The sequence below is a fragment of the Vulpes lagopus genome, chromosome X, assembly GCF_018345385.1.
Source record: "Vulpes lagopus strain Blue_001 chromosome X, ASM1834538v1, whole genome shotgun sequence".
NCBI lineage: Eukaryota > Metazoa > Chordata > Mammalia > Carnivora > Canidae > Vulpes > Vulpes lagopus.
The window spans coordinates 15340574-15357442 of NC_054848.1; the positions used below are offsets into that span (position 1 = coordinate 15340574).

General features: G+C 42.9%; 2 protein-coding genes across 3 annotated transcripts in view; one reads left to right on the plus strand and one right to left on the minus strand.

Annotated features, from left to right (window-relative positions):
• Nucleotides 1-283: 283 nt before the first annotated feature.
• Nucleotides 284-16788, plus strand: PDHA1 (pyruvate dehydrogenase E1 subunit alpha 1). Its single transcript, XM_041740054.1, has 11 exons — nt 284-455; nt 5444-5503; nt 6272-6445; nt 7216-7342; nt 8029-8120; nt 9143-9235; nt 10075-10230; nt 10406-10477; nt 12620-12687; nt 14263-14371; nt 14667-16788. Exons 1-11 carry the CDS (start codon nt 399-401, stop codon nt 14829-14831), a joined length of 1173 nt encoding a protein of 390 aa, XP_041595988.1. The 5' UTR covers nt 284-398; the 3' UTR covers nt 14832-16788.
• MAP3K15 (mitogen-activated protein kinase kinase kinase 15) overlaps nt 15252-16869 on the minus strand; it is a 113844-nt gene continuing 112226 nt past the window's right edge. The window contains exons 27-29 of one of the 2 annotated variants that reach the window (XM_041740045.1): nt 16585-16694; nt 16429-16505; nt 15252-15987 (exon numbers count right to left, since the gene is read on the minus strand). In XM_041740045.1, coding sequence (XP_041595979.1) covers nt 15861-15987; nt 16429-16505; nt 16585-16694 — 314 coding nt within the window. In that variant the 3' untranslated portion in view covers nt 15252-15860. Of the gene's footprint in view, nt 15988-16428; nt 16506-16556; nt 16695-16869 lie in introns of those variants that run through there. The other variant, XM_041740044.1, reaches the window with a different exon arrangement.

Below are 16869 nucleotides of genomic sequence, written 5' to 3' on the forward strand. Positions count from 1 at the left end.
CGTGCACGCCTAATCTGAGTCGCAAAACTCCTTGAAAAGCCATTTTCCCGCGGGGTTCCGGAGGCGGGGCTCCACCTTCCCAGGCGGACGCTCTCAAGTTCCCGCATCCCTGCCCGCCCGTGACGTGATGACGCAACGAGCCCCCAGCGCCCGCCCCCTCTGGCGCCAACACCCAATGAGCGGCCGCGGACCTTTTTGGTGGGTGGGACACGCAACTGGGAGCCCGCTTGGTTGGCCTGCGGCCTGGCGCGGCGCGTGACGAATTTCCGTTTCGTCGGTCGTGCTGCAGTTAAGGCGTGGCGTCCGCTCCGGGCGCCTGAAGGAGACTTGGGAGATTTCGGGGCCGCGCCGCCTGTGTACTTGGGAGTCGCCTACGCCGCTGCCGCTGCCGGCAATCCATGAGGAAGATGCTCGCCGCTGTCTCCCGCGTGTTGTCGGGCGTCTCCCAGAAGCCGGTGAGGCAGCAGCATGGGCGGCCCGGGGTAGGGCGCGAGCGGGGTCGAGGCGGGGCCCGGGACCGAGGCGGGGCCCGACGCAGGAGTACGGCCAGGGCTTGGGGGCGCGTGGTGTGGTGCCTCTTAGGGCGCTGCGGAGCGGCCGGAGGGTAGCGGGCCTTTTGTTCTGCCTTCGCGCCTGGCACTCGGCTCCCAGCTCCGGGACTAGCGGCTGCTGGGCCCATCAGCAGCAAAAGGGGGGAGGGGAGCTCTACCAGGTCCACGGGGAGGTCAGCTGTGACTCCCGGCGCCGGCTACAGTAGGTGTGCTCCAGAAATGCCCGTTCATTTACTGCTGACATAAAAGGGGGCCTGGGGCATCCACGAGTCCCCAGTTGATCCTGCCCATTCATTTGAAGTCTTCCTAATTTCGTTCTTCTTGACTAAGAGGCCACGTGGTGTGTTAAGAACGTGAACTTCGGAAACTGGTCCTGTTCAAACACCTGCCTCACCATTTACTAGCTCTGTGAGCTTGGGCAGGTTTTTGTTTTAAATCTCCCTTGCTCGGTTTCCAACTCTCTAAAGAGATAATACGAGTATTCACCCCAAGGGGTTGTCCTGAAGCTTAAACTCTTGACATGTATGTAAACCTTGCCAAATAGCATCTGGTATATAGTAGGTGCCATCTGTGTTAGATGTTATTTCAGGGGAACCTGGGTGGCTTAGTGGTTGAGAGTCGGCCTTTGGCTCAGGTAGTGATCCCGGGGTCCTGGGATCAAGTTCCACATCAGGCTCCCCACGGGAAGCCTGCTTCTCCCTCTGCCTATGTCTCTGTCTTTCATGAATAAATAAAATCTTTTTTTAAAAATGTTATTTCAGTGCCCCCTTGGGTATACATTTGTGGAACACCTTCACCCAGCTCTGGAGGGTTAAGTCCGGGTCATGCTCACCAGAAACCACCACCCCTCCTTTCCCTCAGTGTTGAGTTTTTCTTGGCAGTCACTTCCAAGAGTAGTCAAGCAGAACCCGGAGGAAATTGCCCTTCTTACACGCACACGCTTAGGGTAAAAGTAGCTAAAGAAAACAGCTTTGGTGCTTGGGAGAGTGGGGTTAGAGGTTAGCACTATTTATGGCTCCAGTTTTTAGATGTGCCTAAAGCCTTCGAGCATTTTGACCTCTAGGTATGGGGAGGTAGTATTACTGGGTAGAACTGTAGCCAAGCTTGACTTGCAGTTCAGGTTCTAGTAACTTCCAGGACTTTGTGGCAGTTCTGCTTACTGTGGGCAGAAATCATTGAAAGGAAGTATACCCTTTTGGGAATCCCATTGACTGAAATAACTACAAAACACAATTTGGGGAAAAAAAACACAATTTGGTTCATCAGTCATTAGCATTTAATTGCAACTAGATCCACCTAAAGGATACGCTCATTTCAGTGTTATTTCTGTATATCACATGATAGATCCAACATTTCTTGAGATCTTAATATGTGCCAGATGCTAGGCTATTTAATCTCCACAACTTCAGTTTTTAGTTGAATGTAAGTAATGGAAAAGTGTTCAACTTTATATGAGAATCTTAGTTTGTATCATGTTAAATTTAAAGGGTTGTAGTAGAAAGGAAAAACTTTGATAGAATTGGTGATGTTCTACAGAAAAAAAATAGTGTGTGCGTTTCAAATTACTGTCATCTCTGTGTCCCTAGGAACAGAGAGAAGCCATTATTTAATATTAGAGGCTCATTTGCTCGGCTATCCAAAATATTTCTGGTTGTGTTTTCCAGTCTTCCAGCAATGTGTTGGCATGAAATGCAAATTGCACTTCATCTCCATAAAACTTTGGTCTCTTCAAAAAATCATATAATACTGCCCAAATCAAATAGAAATGAATTTTGAGGGCAGCCCAGGTGGCTCAGCGGTTTAGCGCTGCCTTCAGCCCAGGGCCTGATCCTGGAGACCTGGGATCGAGTCCCACGTCAGGCTCCCTGCATGGAGTCTGCTCCTCCCTCTGCCTGTGTCTCTGCCTGTCTCTTTCTCTCTCTCTCTCTCTCTCTCTCCCCCCCCTCTCGAATAAATAAATATTTTTTAAAAAATGAATTTTGAGTTCTAGTAATTTGTTAACTGGATAAGATCAGAGTAGAATAGAAAACTTCATTTAGTCAAAAATTGTTATTGAGAGAAAAGATTATTACAGCGGAAATGGATTCCTATGTATAACATTTCTTCTATTAGTTTTTTAAAAATAACCATTAGAGAGATGCCTGGGGTGGCTCAGCAGTTGAGCTTCCACCTTCAGCTCAGGGCGTGATCCCAGAGTACCGGGATTGAGTCCCACATTGGGCTTCTTGCATGGAGCCTGCTTCTCCCTCTGCCTATTGTATCTTGCCTCTCTCTCTCTCTGTGTGTCTCTAATGAATAAATAAATAAAATCTTAAAAAAAGATAAAAACGATTAGAGACAGTGAAAGTGCAACATTTTCCCTTACGTTCTCTAAGATATTAAACACCTACTTTATACAATGAGTTTTTTGAAAGACAAATTCCTTAAACTTATTTGTATCACCTGTGCTTAGAAAGTGGTTGTTTCTGTCTTGATGGGAGTAACATCTGGTATGCTTACTTATTTTTAAAGACACTTTTGCAAATCAAAGTGTCAAACCCAGAATGGGAACTTGGCAATCTGTGGAATAAGAAACTTACCCAGTTCATGACAGTTTCAAGTGTGTTTCCTTTCATCTAACAATGATTTTTTAGCATTAAGAAGTACAGGTTCAAAAAATAAAGTATTGGTCTCTGATGATTTTAAAACAAACACTTTGAACACTCTAAGTAGCCTGTGTTAACACAACTGAAACCTGATAAATAAGCACATTAGACCCAAGAGCCTGAAGTGCACTGAGCACTCTGGGGACATCTCATCAATAATTACAGTTTATGGAAACACTGATTACCTGATTTGCTCTGTTGCAAGGATAGGGAGCTATTAAACTGGGTTTGGGCCCACAGACACACATAATCTACAGTTAACAGATAATTCTTCAAAGTATTTTTCTGTGCCTTAGTATAATTAATGCCATATATGCAGGCAATAGGTAAAACAAAATAGCCAGAAAGAGGGGTGGTTCAAAGTAAGGAGCACTCTTTCACTGTCTAATATATAGTCTGTCATTGTTGGTTTCAACTTTAAGATCTTCTCAGTGGGTTTGGTCTCTAGTTTTATTAAGTTTTTATTTGAATTCCAGTTGACATACATTGTAATTTCAGGTGTACAATACAGTGTTTCAACAAGGTCTTTAGTTTTATTTATTTATTTATTTAAAGATTTTATTTATTCATGAGAGACATAGAGGCAGAGACACAGGCAGAGGAGAAGCAGGCTCCATGCAGGGAGCCCAATGTGGGACTCGATCCCGGGATTCCAGGATCACGACCTGAGCCGAGGACAGATGCTTAATTACTGAGCCACCCAGGCGTTCTAGGTCTTTAGTTTTAAATATTTCTGAAAATTACAGTTTCTGTAGCTGTATTTGGAAATTTATTTTGTGTCACAAGAAGTATTTTTGGCCCCACAACATAATTTGTTAATTGGTAAAAATAACAGGTCTGTTTCATGATTGCCAAACATCACCTTTAGTTTGTCACCTCACCTCCCCTTTCTAAATTCCTCAATTTTCTTCACATATTCTTAGGTATATTAATGGACTCTGCCTCTAACGCATTTATTTCTAGTATTTAAGTGTTTTTCCTACAGCAGTGTCATTGTCTTGGCTTTATCAGATAATGGTATATTGATGGGTGAAGAGACAAGTAGATAATAGGTTTTTATACACTGGCGGGGTATTTAGCAGGTCATTCTTAACCCTTCTCACCAAGATCAAGTCCAGTGCTAGAAGTTGGATGGTAAGGTAATACGCTGTAGGAACACATCAAAACGACCTTTCATGGGATCTGAAGAATATGCTTCAAGTCTTCATAAAAAGAAGTTATGTCAGTTTATTTTTTTAAGGATTTTATTTATTTATTTATATGAGAGAGAGTCAGAGACATAGGCTGAGGGAGAAGCAGGCTCCACGCAGGGAGCCCGATGCAGGACTCCATCCCGGGACCTCAGGATCATGCCCTCGGCCGAAGGCAGACGCTTAAGTGATGAGCCACCCAGGCGTCTCATTATGTCAGTTTATAATCAGTGTTTGAAAACATGGCACAATGTGACAGTACAGTAATTGTAATTGGTTGTTTTGCGGTCTAATCTGGACCTTAGCTGTCACGTAGAGTACCTCTGTTGTGAGCAGGTATTTTCAATTGAAAGAGGGAAAGAGACATTTTCCCAGCTTTTTACCACCCAAGCGGTAGCAGCCACCCAAACATCAAGAAGGGAAAGCTGGTTGCAGAGAATCTCTCTCCCTTCTGAGGCTTCTGGAGGAGCCTGTCCAAGATCTGAGCTGTTCAAATTATAAAATGTCCATAGAGTCCATTGAGTATCTTTCTTTTGTCTTCTAGATTTCTCACTAACACGTGTGTCTCATACTTTGAGTAGTTTAAAATATTTTTCTTATGGAGCCATTTCATAGAGTAGTGGTTTGCCTGAAATAGGAATTGGATCATAGTTTTATATGAAGAATAATTCCGATAATTTGTTCAATGTCTGGTTATGACTGCAAATAGCAGAAATAAAGCCCACAGGCTACCTAGGCTCTCTCTTTAATTTGGCCACTAAATTTATTCTATTTTCACTGTAATTTCTTTGGAAACAAAATGCCCAAGAGGATGGGTTTGATTTTGCCTCCCTTTCTCTTTTTCCTGTTACCCTTTAGAGGTGGGTATGGTCATGGTTCATTGGCCAGAACATGGATTCATTTTGAAGGCAAGATCCCAACACCGTAAAGAGAATGGAGGGATAGACCCGTGAATATGTTGGGGCTTAGGAAAATTCCAGGACTGCATTCTGAGAACTGATTTATAATACCTGACAATAAAACATACTGATATATTTGTATATTTTGGTTTTTCAAGGCAAGCAGAGTGTTGGTGGCCTCCCGTAATTTTGCAAATGATGCTACATTTGAAATTAAGGTAAGAGGTGTTTTGCTTTGTGTTAATAATTTTTCCACAGGTAAACATATTTACACAGTTTTACCTTTGGAATAGAACATTTTGATATTCATGCTTTTTCACCATTTTATTCTAAATGTTCTAGTGTCAGAGGTTCAAAGAAGTTTAGCAAAAATTAGAATTCACTCTCAGCAGCTTGTGTTTTGGGGAGGGGACAGGGTATGGGCTAAAACAAAGACTTAATCTAAAATTTAGAATGTGTTTCAGTAAAACATTTCAATAAGAAGTTTCTTAGGGGTGCCTGGGTAGTGTGGTGAGTTGATTGGCTTCCTTTGGCTCAGGTCATGACCCAGGGGTCCATTGGGCTCCCTGCTCAGAGGGGAGTCGCTTCTTCCTCTCCCTCTGCCCCTTTCCCAGCTCATATTCTCTCTCTCTCTCTCACATAAATAAATAAATAAATAAATAAATAAATAAATAAATAAATAAATAAATAAATAAAATCTTAGAATTTTCTTAGAATATTCCTTTCAAAGTTTGTCTTTCAGCCTGTAACTCATTTGACTTCCATGGGTTTTCAGTGAAAGTCATCTTAGATTTCTTGCCTCCAAAACTAGATCCTCTCGCATAATGAGCTTTATGATGAAAGGAGTCAGAAGTAATATGCAGCATTTCTTATGTGCTCCTCTGCTGGTTTTTGAGTTAAATATTACTGCAATAAGATATTAGATCTCTAAGTGGGTGGTCAGTGTTTACATTGCAGTAACTGGAAGTTAACTGATTCCATTTCAGAAATGCGATCTTCACCGGCTAGAAGAGGGCCCTCCTGTCACCACAGTGCTCACCAGGGAGGATGGGCTCAGGTACTATAGGATGATGCAGACAGTTCGCCGAATGGAGTTAAAGGCAGATCAGCTGTATAAACAGAAAATTATTCGTGGTTTCTGTCACTTGTGTGATGGTCAGGTGAGTGGTGGTTTTGTAATAAAACAATGTTAGATGTAGGAGTTTAAGTATGGTTTGTATTTATTGGTTTTTACCCTGCCTTATGCCTCTGAAGGATTTGAGGCCTGCCTGTCAGAATAAAGATGAGCATGCTGAGGCCCGCTACGAAGCTCATACTAAGGAATTCATGCACACGTCCCATTGCTGGTGTCTTGCACCTTGATGACTTTGTGATCACCTATAGTGCATATACTCATGGGGGAAAGGGTTTTTCACTTTGTGTTTTGTTTTGTGGGTTTAGGCCAAGGGTTACGAATTAAAATGCCTATGGGGACCAGCTGGGTAGAATAAATTAGTGAAGAAAGTGGGACTGGTAGTGAACTGGATGGAGTGGGCCAGGCCCTTCCCACTAGGGGACACCATAATTTGGTTCCAGCCAGTTAGTGCCATATGGAAATACAGGGTTAATGCTTCCTGTTGGTCCTTCAAGAGAGGACTGGAGTGTTGATTTTCATATGAAATTCCCCTAATATTAATGTTCCCCCCAAAGTAACATTTAATATTCAGGATTTTTCTCCAAATCACTGCATGGGCTTGAAATAGTACATCTATGGATTATTAATTTGTAGCTTCTGGCTTGAGCTTTACCCTCTATTCTGTTTGCAGTGAAAAATCAAGCTCCTTTTGTGCTTATTAAGAGTTCTACTAGGCTAAATTTTCATAATAGTTTCAGGATTTTGTCTAGAAATGTGTATTGTATTGATTCATTGCTGCTTCTTCCTTTAATGTAGGAAGCTTGTTGTGTGGGCCTGGAGGCTGGCATAAATCCCACAGACCATCTTATCACAGCCTATCGGGCTCATGGCTTTACCTTTACTCGTGGCCTTTCTGTCAGAGAAATTCTCGCAGAGCTTACAGGTTTGCTATTGATTTTTCAAAAAGGGGAAATCAGTGAAATACATTTGCAGATCTCTCATATTAAGATGCTATTACAACTTAATTAAAACGGTTTTGAGTTAAAAAAAAAATCTCTCTCTTTTGGTTCTCTGTTACCTCTGTTGTGCTTTTGAGTAAACTTACCATTTTTGAGGTCATTTGGCCTTTAGGTAAAAGTTTAAAAATGTTAGCTTTGTAAAATCGTAATACTGTTTGTCACTCAAGCATGCCAGTAGAAATTAGCAGTCATAGAAAGTAAGTGGAGTAGGAGTATTCTATTGTATGCAATTTATCTTCTAGGAAGCTTTTTAATATTCCCTTTGTCCCCCTTGACTCTTGAACTGTTCAGTGTACCAATGTAGGATAAATTGGAAGATGTTTGTAACTAGCGCCAAAAAAGGGGGGGGGGGCCCAGGGTACCATGCTGATGTTTAAAGGAAACCCCATGGTCAAGGAGCTGGGAAGGTCAAAGACTTTGGCCTGGATTGACCTTCATTCAAGGACTGGGAGATAAGGGTGGAGTATATATTTGCCTAGAGGGATGGGTGCTTATATGAACTAGCCTGTGAGTTCTAGTGGTTGATGAGCCTCTAAGTAGATACTTGGGGTGTGGTTTTCTTTTGTTTATTTGCTTTCTGATGTGTATGTGCACATGCTGCCATTTGTAGGAAGAAGAGGAGGTTGTGCTAAAGGAAAAGGTGGATCGATGCATATGTATGCCAAGAACTTCTATGGGGGTAATGGCATTGTTGGAGCTCAGGTAATCCATGACAAGGATGAGGGGATTGCATGCTTTCCTAGATCTGGCCCTGGATCATGTCTTAACATTTCATCCCCCAGAGAACTTCCTTCTGAAATATTTTAGTACTTTGGAGGCTGAGTGGACTTTAAAAGACCTATTGCTTCATAGCCTACCATTTTATCAGTTAATAAATAGATCTGGATAGTGATTTAAAATTCTCTTAGGTGTTTAGTTTTATATGTAAGCAAGAGCCCCTAGCAGCGGCCTGTACCTTTATTATATTTAAGTACATTGATTGCTTTGTCACATCCACTTAGGCCTTCCTCTCCCTGCTGTAGACTGCAGTTGAGGGTATCTGAGGAGGAAAGGCAGGTGATCAGGATCTTAGGGGCCACATTAGACATCACTTCAGCTTTTGTGGTTATGTAGTCCTTTTTGTTCTCATCAGTTAGTGAATAATGAAGTATCAGCCTGGGTGTGATATGTAAGTGATGAATCACTAAATTCTCCTCCTGAAACCAATATGATGCTATGTTAATTAACTAGAACTTGGGGGATCACTGGTGGCTCAGTGGTTTAGCACCTGCCTTTGGCTCAGGGTGTGATCCTGAAGACCCGGGATTGAGTCCCACATCGAGCTCCCTGCATAGAGCCTGCTTCTCCCTCTGCCTGTGTTTCTCTCTGTCTCTCATGAATAAATAAATAAAATCTTAAAAAAAAAAACTCGAAGAAGTAACAACATAAAATTATAACTAGATTGTTTGGCTCACTTTGTAATGTGACTTTGCTGTATGTTAAAAAACAGTTTCATATTTTAGCTCTTTAGTCATTGAATCTTTACAGAAGTGTTATTTAATGGTTGAAATAGAAAAATTATTCATGTTGCTTTACCAGTTTGATTATAATATTGGGGGTAGGGTAGAGTTTCTAGTGACAGTGTAATTTCTGTTTTAAGTTCTGGTGAGAACTTGAAATGCAGAGCATTAATTTCTCCCCTCATGGATTTCTGTGGTTCTTTTCTTGGTTGTCCTTAATATTAGGTGCCCTTGGGAGCAGGAATTGCTTTGGCCTGTAAGTATAATGGAAAGGATGAGGTCTGTTTGACTTTATATGGCGATGGTGCTGCTAATCAGGTGAGTATGTGTCTCTTGACTTTGCAATAACCATTGCAGTTTTATCTCCAAAGTGTTGAGTAGTCAGAGTTCATTTGTAGCGAAGTAGTCTATTGCCTAGTAGTTGAAGTAGTCATATCGGGGCAAGCTAGAATTTGGTTTTATGGCCAGATTACACGTATACTTTGTGGCACGTTGCACAAGTGCTTCATACGGGCGCACACCCAGGAAGGAGCTCTCCTTTGCCTCCAGCTCAGTGCTTCACAAACACTCTGTGGGTGAAGGACCTTTTTCCAATTTAACCCAGTGCAGACTTGTTCTTATACCAATCCTGTAATGTACAGACTCATTCTCTTGGAGGGCATGGCATTGTCTCATGGTTTCTGAGCCCTGGCTCTTTCTATACTTTTCCTGTCACGGTCGGAGTCCTCACCGTTCCACAGACAACACTCTGAGGCCCTGCTCTGGATGCTGATTCTCAGTCATTGGTTCACTCTGGTTGTCCATTGGGTCTCCTAGGATTTATAACAAAGCATAAAACTAGGTAGTCACAAAGTTTTACATGTTTCTCTTTTCCTACTATATTCTACACCACTGCCTTGGCCCCACCGAAACAAGTGGTGGAATTTACTTCGTTTGTCACTTCCTTTGGTTGCAAAAAGAGATGATGCTTGCCGTTTCTTCCTCCCTCACCAACACACTCCTTTCCCTCAAAAGCTCCGCTGTGGAAGGTGAAGGAAGCTTTTCATGTTTTATGAAAGGTCTCGTGCCAGGGAGAGCAGCAGGTTTTGGGGACGATGAAGAAGTCTAGAGAAAAGTAGCAAAATGAAACCACTTGAACTTTTTATACATACTTCCAGGGTCAGATATTTGAAGCTTACAACATGGCAGCTTTGTGGAAATTGCCGTGTATCTTCATCTGTGAGAATAACCGCTACGGAATGGGAACGTCTGTTGAGAGAGCAGCAGCCAGCACTGATTACTACAAGAGAGGCGACTTCATTCCTGGGCTGCGGGTAAGGGCGCCTGGTGTGCAGCCGGGACTACCCCTTCGCAGCGTGATAGCTCTTTGTGGGTCCTTGACAGTCCCAGACACACGCAGGCATTCTCTGTTCATAGCGTGTGAATGGATCCTGTAAAATTGGTTTGACACGGTTTGATTTATGCTCTGCCCTTTCTGTGTATGAACAGGTAGATGGAATGGATGTCTTGTGTGTCCGGGAGGCAACAAGGTTTGCAGCCGCCTACTGTAGATCTGGAAAGGTAAGACTCAACCCTCTGGGCTAGAGATGTCCATTGACATTTATCTTAAAAGAATGTCTCCCATGTGTCTATTATAGCTCTTCAGGGTTTGCTGGTAATTAGTTGTGTAGAAGGCAGGAGCAGAGTCCAGTGAATTGGGTCCCTTTGTAAATACTGTGGTCTTGATAGCTTACCTCTTAGGAAACATCCCACATTGCCCCTGTTTAGGGTGAATCTTTCCTCTTGAGTGCTTCCTCAGTATTTTGCCTTGTGGTTTGGTTATTTATGTGCCTCCAACCTCTGCCCACCCACCCCCACCTGCCACCCTGTTAATCATAATAAGCCCCTTGAGTGAGCATATTGGGGACCCCCCTCCCAGTGCTCAGCACAGAACTTTGCTAGGATAATAGGCATTCAGTGTAAGCTCATCTTCCATAATTTAAATATTACGGTTAAAATATGTAATCTTCACCTTGCTGTTTCAGTCCTGAGAATCTGGACCTTTCAGGTAGAGCAGTAGAGGGAGAAGGGAACAGTGAGGTTGGCTTAGATGCCAGCAGAGCAAGTGGAAAGGATGATGTTCTCCCTGAATTGGTGCTCACAGCCCAGAAAGCATGCCCCTAGGGTTTACCTTTCCGTGACACCCCTGTGTGGGAAGACTGGGCTACCAGTGATGCAAATGGGGAATGAGGGTGGAGCAGGGAGGGAAATGTGGGGGTGCTGCACATGAGAACAGAGGAATGAAATCAAGTATGGCTGAGGTGGCAGTGAGCTCAGCAGTCTACATCGGGACTCCAAGACTAGAGAGGTATAGACTTGAGTGGTGGATATCATTCCCCTCTTCCCCAGTTCCTGAAAGAACATGTGGAATACAAACTTAACATGGAAACAGGATCACTGGTTTATAGTGTTGACTTTATTTTATAATTTTATATATACTGGTTTATATGTGTTGACTTTCTCAGCCTCATCTTGGAATTAGGGGAGAGTCTAGAAACCCCCTTAGCCTAGCCCACTGTGTTTTCCAATAGCTCCTGGGTGGCACAGAACAGAAAAATAGGTGAAAAATAAATCCTTACTGAGGGATTGACCTGGGTCAGGTGATACAGTAAGCACTTATGTGTGAACCAACACAACCCCTGAGTTAGGTCCCTCATCTGTACAATAACTAAGGCACAGAGCAGTTTAAGGGTACGTAGCTACTATACATGACAGCCCAGATTGGATCCCAGCCTCTTGGACTGAGAGCTGGGCCTCTCCCTTTGTGCCCCACCCCCAACTACTACACCACACTGCCCAGGGATCCTAGATCCACCCTCTTCCCCTCAGTGTTCAAAGCTGTCTTCTGGAAGGGGGCTAGTGAAGGAGGAGCAAACTGTCCTGGGTGTGGTTGGGCTGGCCAGCCGAGTCCTGAGGTTAATCATCACGTGTTGTCTGTTACCACCAACGTTGTTACACGCTAGCCGCATCTGTGCAGGACTGGTTGTCAGCCCTTATAGGTGAGGTGGAGATTGACCTACCCAGCCTAGTTTTAATTCTCCCTTCCACACTTTCCAGCACATCTAGAGGTCTGCTTTTAGTCATATTCTGTGGGATTTTGTATTGTATTTTTCTGTACCTTTTTAAAAGAATCCAGATGCTTGTAGATCATTCATATGTGCCTGAGGGGGAAAAACTAGCTTTATTGGCCCTGAAGATAAACCATCCCCCCTTCCTTGCTGTCATACCTGCTTTCTAATGGGTTTTTCTGCATTAAATCTCAGTTGTTTTATAGGATTATTCTATGTCAAAGGCAGTGCTGATGAAATAATATCAGTGGGCTCTAGAACATGCTGAATACTTTTTTGATTCAGAAACTAAGTTCTTGCGGTGCCTGGGTAGCTTAGTGGTCTGCCTTTGGCTCGGGTCGTGATCTTGGGGTCCCCGCCCCCCTCTCTCATGAATTAAAATCTTAAAAAAAATAAAAAGCAACTAAGTTCCATATAAACTAGAAGGATGAAACATGGAGTACATACAGGTATCAGAAAGGAGAACATAATTCTTAAGTCAGTCAGCTAATAGGAAATTCTTGACAACTCAGCCAACTTATAGAAAATCCAATGAGAATATCTTTGATTCTGAAAGGATGTGCTGTGCTCATCGTCTCACTGGGTTCTGTTTTAGGGGCCCATATTGATGGAGCTACAGACTTACCGTTACCATGGACACAGCATGAGCGACCCTGGTGTCAGGTATGGTCATGGAAAATCTGGGTGTGGTGTCCCTGGGTGGGTGGGCTTTGTATGGTGCTACTCATATGAAAAAGCAAAGCATTTCAACATTTGCTTTGGAAGCCAGACACCAGTGGGCTTCATGCGGTGAATTTGTTGGTATCGAGTAATTATTTGAGTCTTTGCCTGGAAGCATTCTGAAAATCCTTATTTGTAGTATGTACATGTTAGCATGAGCAGTAATGAATTGCAGAGAAGGGGGCACCTGGCTGGCTTAGAGGGGAGAGCATGTGACTTGGGATTTGTGATGTTATGGGTAGAAGTTACTTTACAAAGAGAAACTGTTGGATAAAACAGGCCAATGGTATAGCATATATATATTTAGGGACATGTAGCTTTTGTAGGCATTAGCCGAATATAGAGTTGAAATGTGAAAACCTGGCTGGTATGGAGTGAGGCCACCTGGCACGTGGGATATTCAATATATTGAAATCAATCGGTCAAAAAAAAGGTAAGTTACATTAGGAAGATAGTTTTACTTGCCACTTAGTGACCCTGGCATGTAATGCTGCCATCCCAGAGCGTGACAGAGTTAAAAGTAGTAGATTTAGTCAGTAAGCCCTAACAAGCCTGGCAGTAGATTGGTATTCTAAGAGAAATGTTATAAAGAACAACTTAGATGGAAAAATGTACTTGGTATTTTCAAAAAAACAGTAGAGCCCTTTTAGTGGTGGTTGGAAGATACAAGACAAGGATGTATGTACAGTTGACCCTTGAGCAACACAGGTTTCAACAACATGGGCCCACAGACCCAGGGATTTTCTTTTTTCATCATTTCTCTTGACTATAACACTTATTTCCAACTTATGTTAAGAGCACACTATAGACTAATACATGGAAGTAACATACAAAATACGTGTTAATCAAGTGTTATTCATAAGACTTGTTTTTCGGGAGTCAACATTTGCAGATTTTCAACTGTGTGTATGGGCGGTTGGCGCTCTTAACTGACCCTCAAACACCGTGGGGCTTCTTTTCTAGAATCAGGAATTGGAAAAACCTGTGCAAGTGTTCACTGGCCTCACTTCTCTGGGCTCCTAAAGCCTGATTTCCTGCTTGGTATTCTGCTACCTGCCAGTGACGTGAGAGGGCACAGGCAGTGGCTCTACCACTTCCTTCAGATCCTACATCTGGATCAAAAAAGCAAATAAGGGATCCCTGGGTGGCGCAGCGGTTTGGCGCCTGCCTTTGGCCCAGGGCGCGATCCTGGAGACCCGGGATCGAATCCCACGTCGGGCTCCCGGTGCATGGAGCCTGCTTCTCCCTCTGCCTGTGTCTCTGTCTCTCTCTCTGCGACTATCATAAATGAATAAAAATTTAAAAAAAAAAAAAAAAGCAAATAAAAGCTTGGCCCCTCCTCTTCAGAACACCTGAGAAGCCAGGGGAATTGCCAGAGTAGAGTTTTCCATGAAAGATACTAGAATGTTAGAGGCAGAGTTCTTGTATCCTATGTGCACCCTCTCCCAGTGACTGCTCCGTGTCCAACTGTCTTAGCTGTACTGGAGCTGTCCTTACCTACTGTTTGTCTTCCTGTAGTTACCGTACACGAGAGGAGATTCAGGAAGTAAGAAGTAAGAGTGACCCTATCATGCTTCTCAAGGATAGAATGGTGAACAGCAACCTGGCCAGTGTCGAGGAACTAAAGGTAGGCTCGCCTTTTCCAGCAACCAGTATTTTTTGCACCCAGAGAGCTGCCACTCCTGGGGGAGCTGCCTGGGTCAGTGGGAAAGTATGGGTCAGTCATATTCGCAAAACCTTGAAACCCAGGAGCAGTTTTTTCCTAAAAATATACTTTGGATGTTCGGTTCATAAAGAGCACCTGTTAGTACTTCTATTCCTAGGAGAGTTCTAGTTGTACTAGCAACCTGTTCCAAGTAGACCTGCTTGTATCTATGCTGCTGTTTACTCAGTAACCTCCTGAACTGTAATCTGATTTATAGGAAATTGATGTTGAAGTGAGGAAGGAAATTGAGGATGCTGCCCAGTTTGCCACTGCTGATCCGGAACCGCCTTTGGAAGAACTAGGCTATCACATTTACAGCAGCGATCCGCCTTTTGAAGTTCGGGGTGCAAATCAGTGGATCAAGTTTAAGTCTATCAGTTAATAATAGGTAGTTACACCTTCAGTGGGCTCCAACTCTAAGGGCCTCTGTGTTCTCAAATTTGTTAAGAAAAACCCGTAAAAAGAATATAGGCTAAGGTAGTAATTGCATGTGTTTTGTACAACAACTGTACAACAGTGTTGCATTAAAAGATGTTACTGCACACTTAGTGTGAATATTATATAAGGTTATTTTAGATTCAGATTTTTCCTTAAAATAGTTCTATTCCTTTTAATAACTGAAAAATAGTATACAACTAAATCAAAAGCCATTCATTCCTACGTTTGAGGGGAGTGGGATCATTCCCTTGACCCTTGGCAAGGGCCCCTGTGCCTCACCTAACAGCGAATACTACATGCACACCCTCCTCAGTGTGCGTGTGGGAGCTAAAGCCTCTTCACACTGACCATCATTTTTCAGTAAAAGTATATTATCTCCAGGCAGGGAGGTAGAAGGACAATTCCATTTTTATTTTTTTAAGGATTTTATTTTTAAGTAATCTCTACACCCAACATGGGGCTCAAACTCCCAACTCTGAGATCAAGACTCGAATGCTCCATCAGCTGAGCCAGCTAGGTGCCCCAACAATGCCATTTTTAAATAAGACCATAATCATTTCAAAGGCCAAATAACTTAGTTTTCTTCATTTATACATTAAATACAAAGCTATTTTCTTAATAGTTTTCTATTTACATTCATATCAAACATTAAATACAAGGCATATTCTTAAGTACAATGCCAGTTTATAGTAAGCTATGGTCTAAAACAGTGAGGCCCAGCCTGTTACTTTAGGGTATATATTGAAATTTGTTTAAAAGATTCCATAATATTCTGGGATGTCAAATTAGAGTTCAGCCACTGTTCTCACAATACGTAAGTTCTACTCACCTTTAAGACATGTTGGTAAGAGATTTAAAAAGCTCATCCCATTTCAGCAATTCTTTAAAACTTCGAACTCTTAAATAACGGGGTTTTCCGTATGTAAACTTAGTGGAATTCGGGTATATGTTAACAGAAATCTTAAGAAGGATGTCAGCTCTTCGCTCCCTCTGTCCCCTGGCCTAAGCCGACCAGTTCAGCCTCATCTCGGGCGGCCGGAGACCCCTGAGCCCTTCTGTACTGGCAGACTGCTGTCCAGAGCCGGCAGAGGCAACCGCCACTAGGAGACAAATGAGGCTGCTTTAGAGTCGTAAGCACACCACCGAGTACTTCTTTAGGAGTTCTTAAGCTACAGTGTACAACTCTAGACCTGTCTAGATTGCCAGAATGCAGTTCCTTGCTTAACTAGAGGTCTTTCCTCTTGTATTTGGGCTCTAGTAGGAGGGCCAGGTGGCTCTGCGAAGCAGGCTGAGGAAGGAGGGGCTGGAGAGAGCTCTGGGGTTTCACCTCCCACTGGTACCCAACTCTACCCTAAGGAAACTCTGGAGTGAGAGAGGAGGTTGGGTAGTTGGTTTTCTGACTAAGCCATAGCCATACATAGGAAGGAGAATTGATTTCAGTGAAGGAGTAAAGTGACCACCACTTTGTTTTCTACTGATTTAAAAGCACAATCACATGAAAAAAGTCATTTTCTATTACAGTGTTTTGAAGCCATTCTTACCGTAGTCTAAGGTGTCTTAGATCTTCCCTAGTGATGTCATTAAGAATATCAGAAAGGGTATAACCTTCTTCAACAATCTGAAACAAAAATTGAATACAGAAGAGCTAAGCTGCTTTGTAAGAAGGGCATAGGAATGCTTTTTTGTTAGAAATTTACCTTTTCTATTGTACTCGAATCTGCTCCTTGCAGTTGTAACCAGTCCACAAGCTCTTTATCAGTTTTCTGCTCCTGAGACCCAGGAGGGGATGCTGAATTCTCTGTAGTATCTGCAACGATGTGAGATGTATTTTGTTGTATGTTAATGTTTAAAACTCTTCAAAAGTAACAAGTTGGATGAAATAAACTATTATACAACATAAAGATGATTTGAAAGAAAATGAATTAAACCTGTGTGAACTGGGGATCCCTGGGTGGCGCAGCGGTTTGGCACCTGCCTTTGGC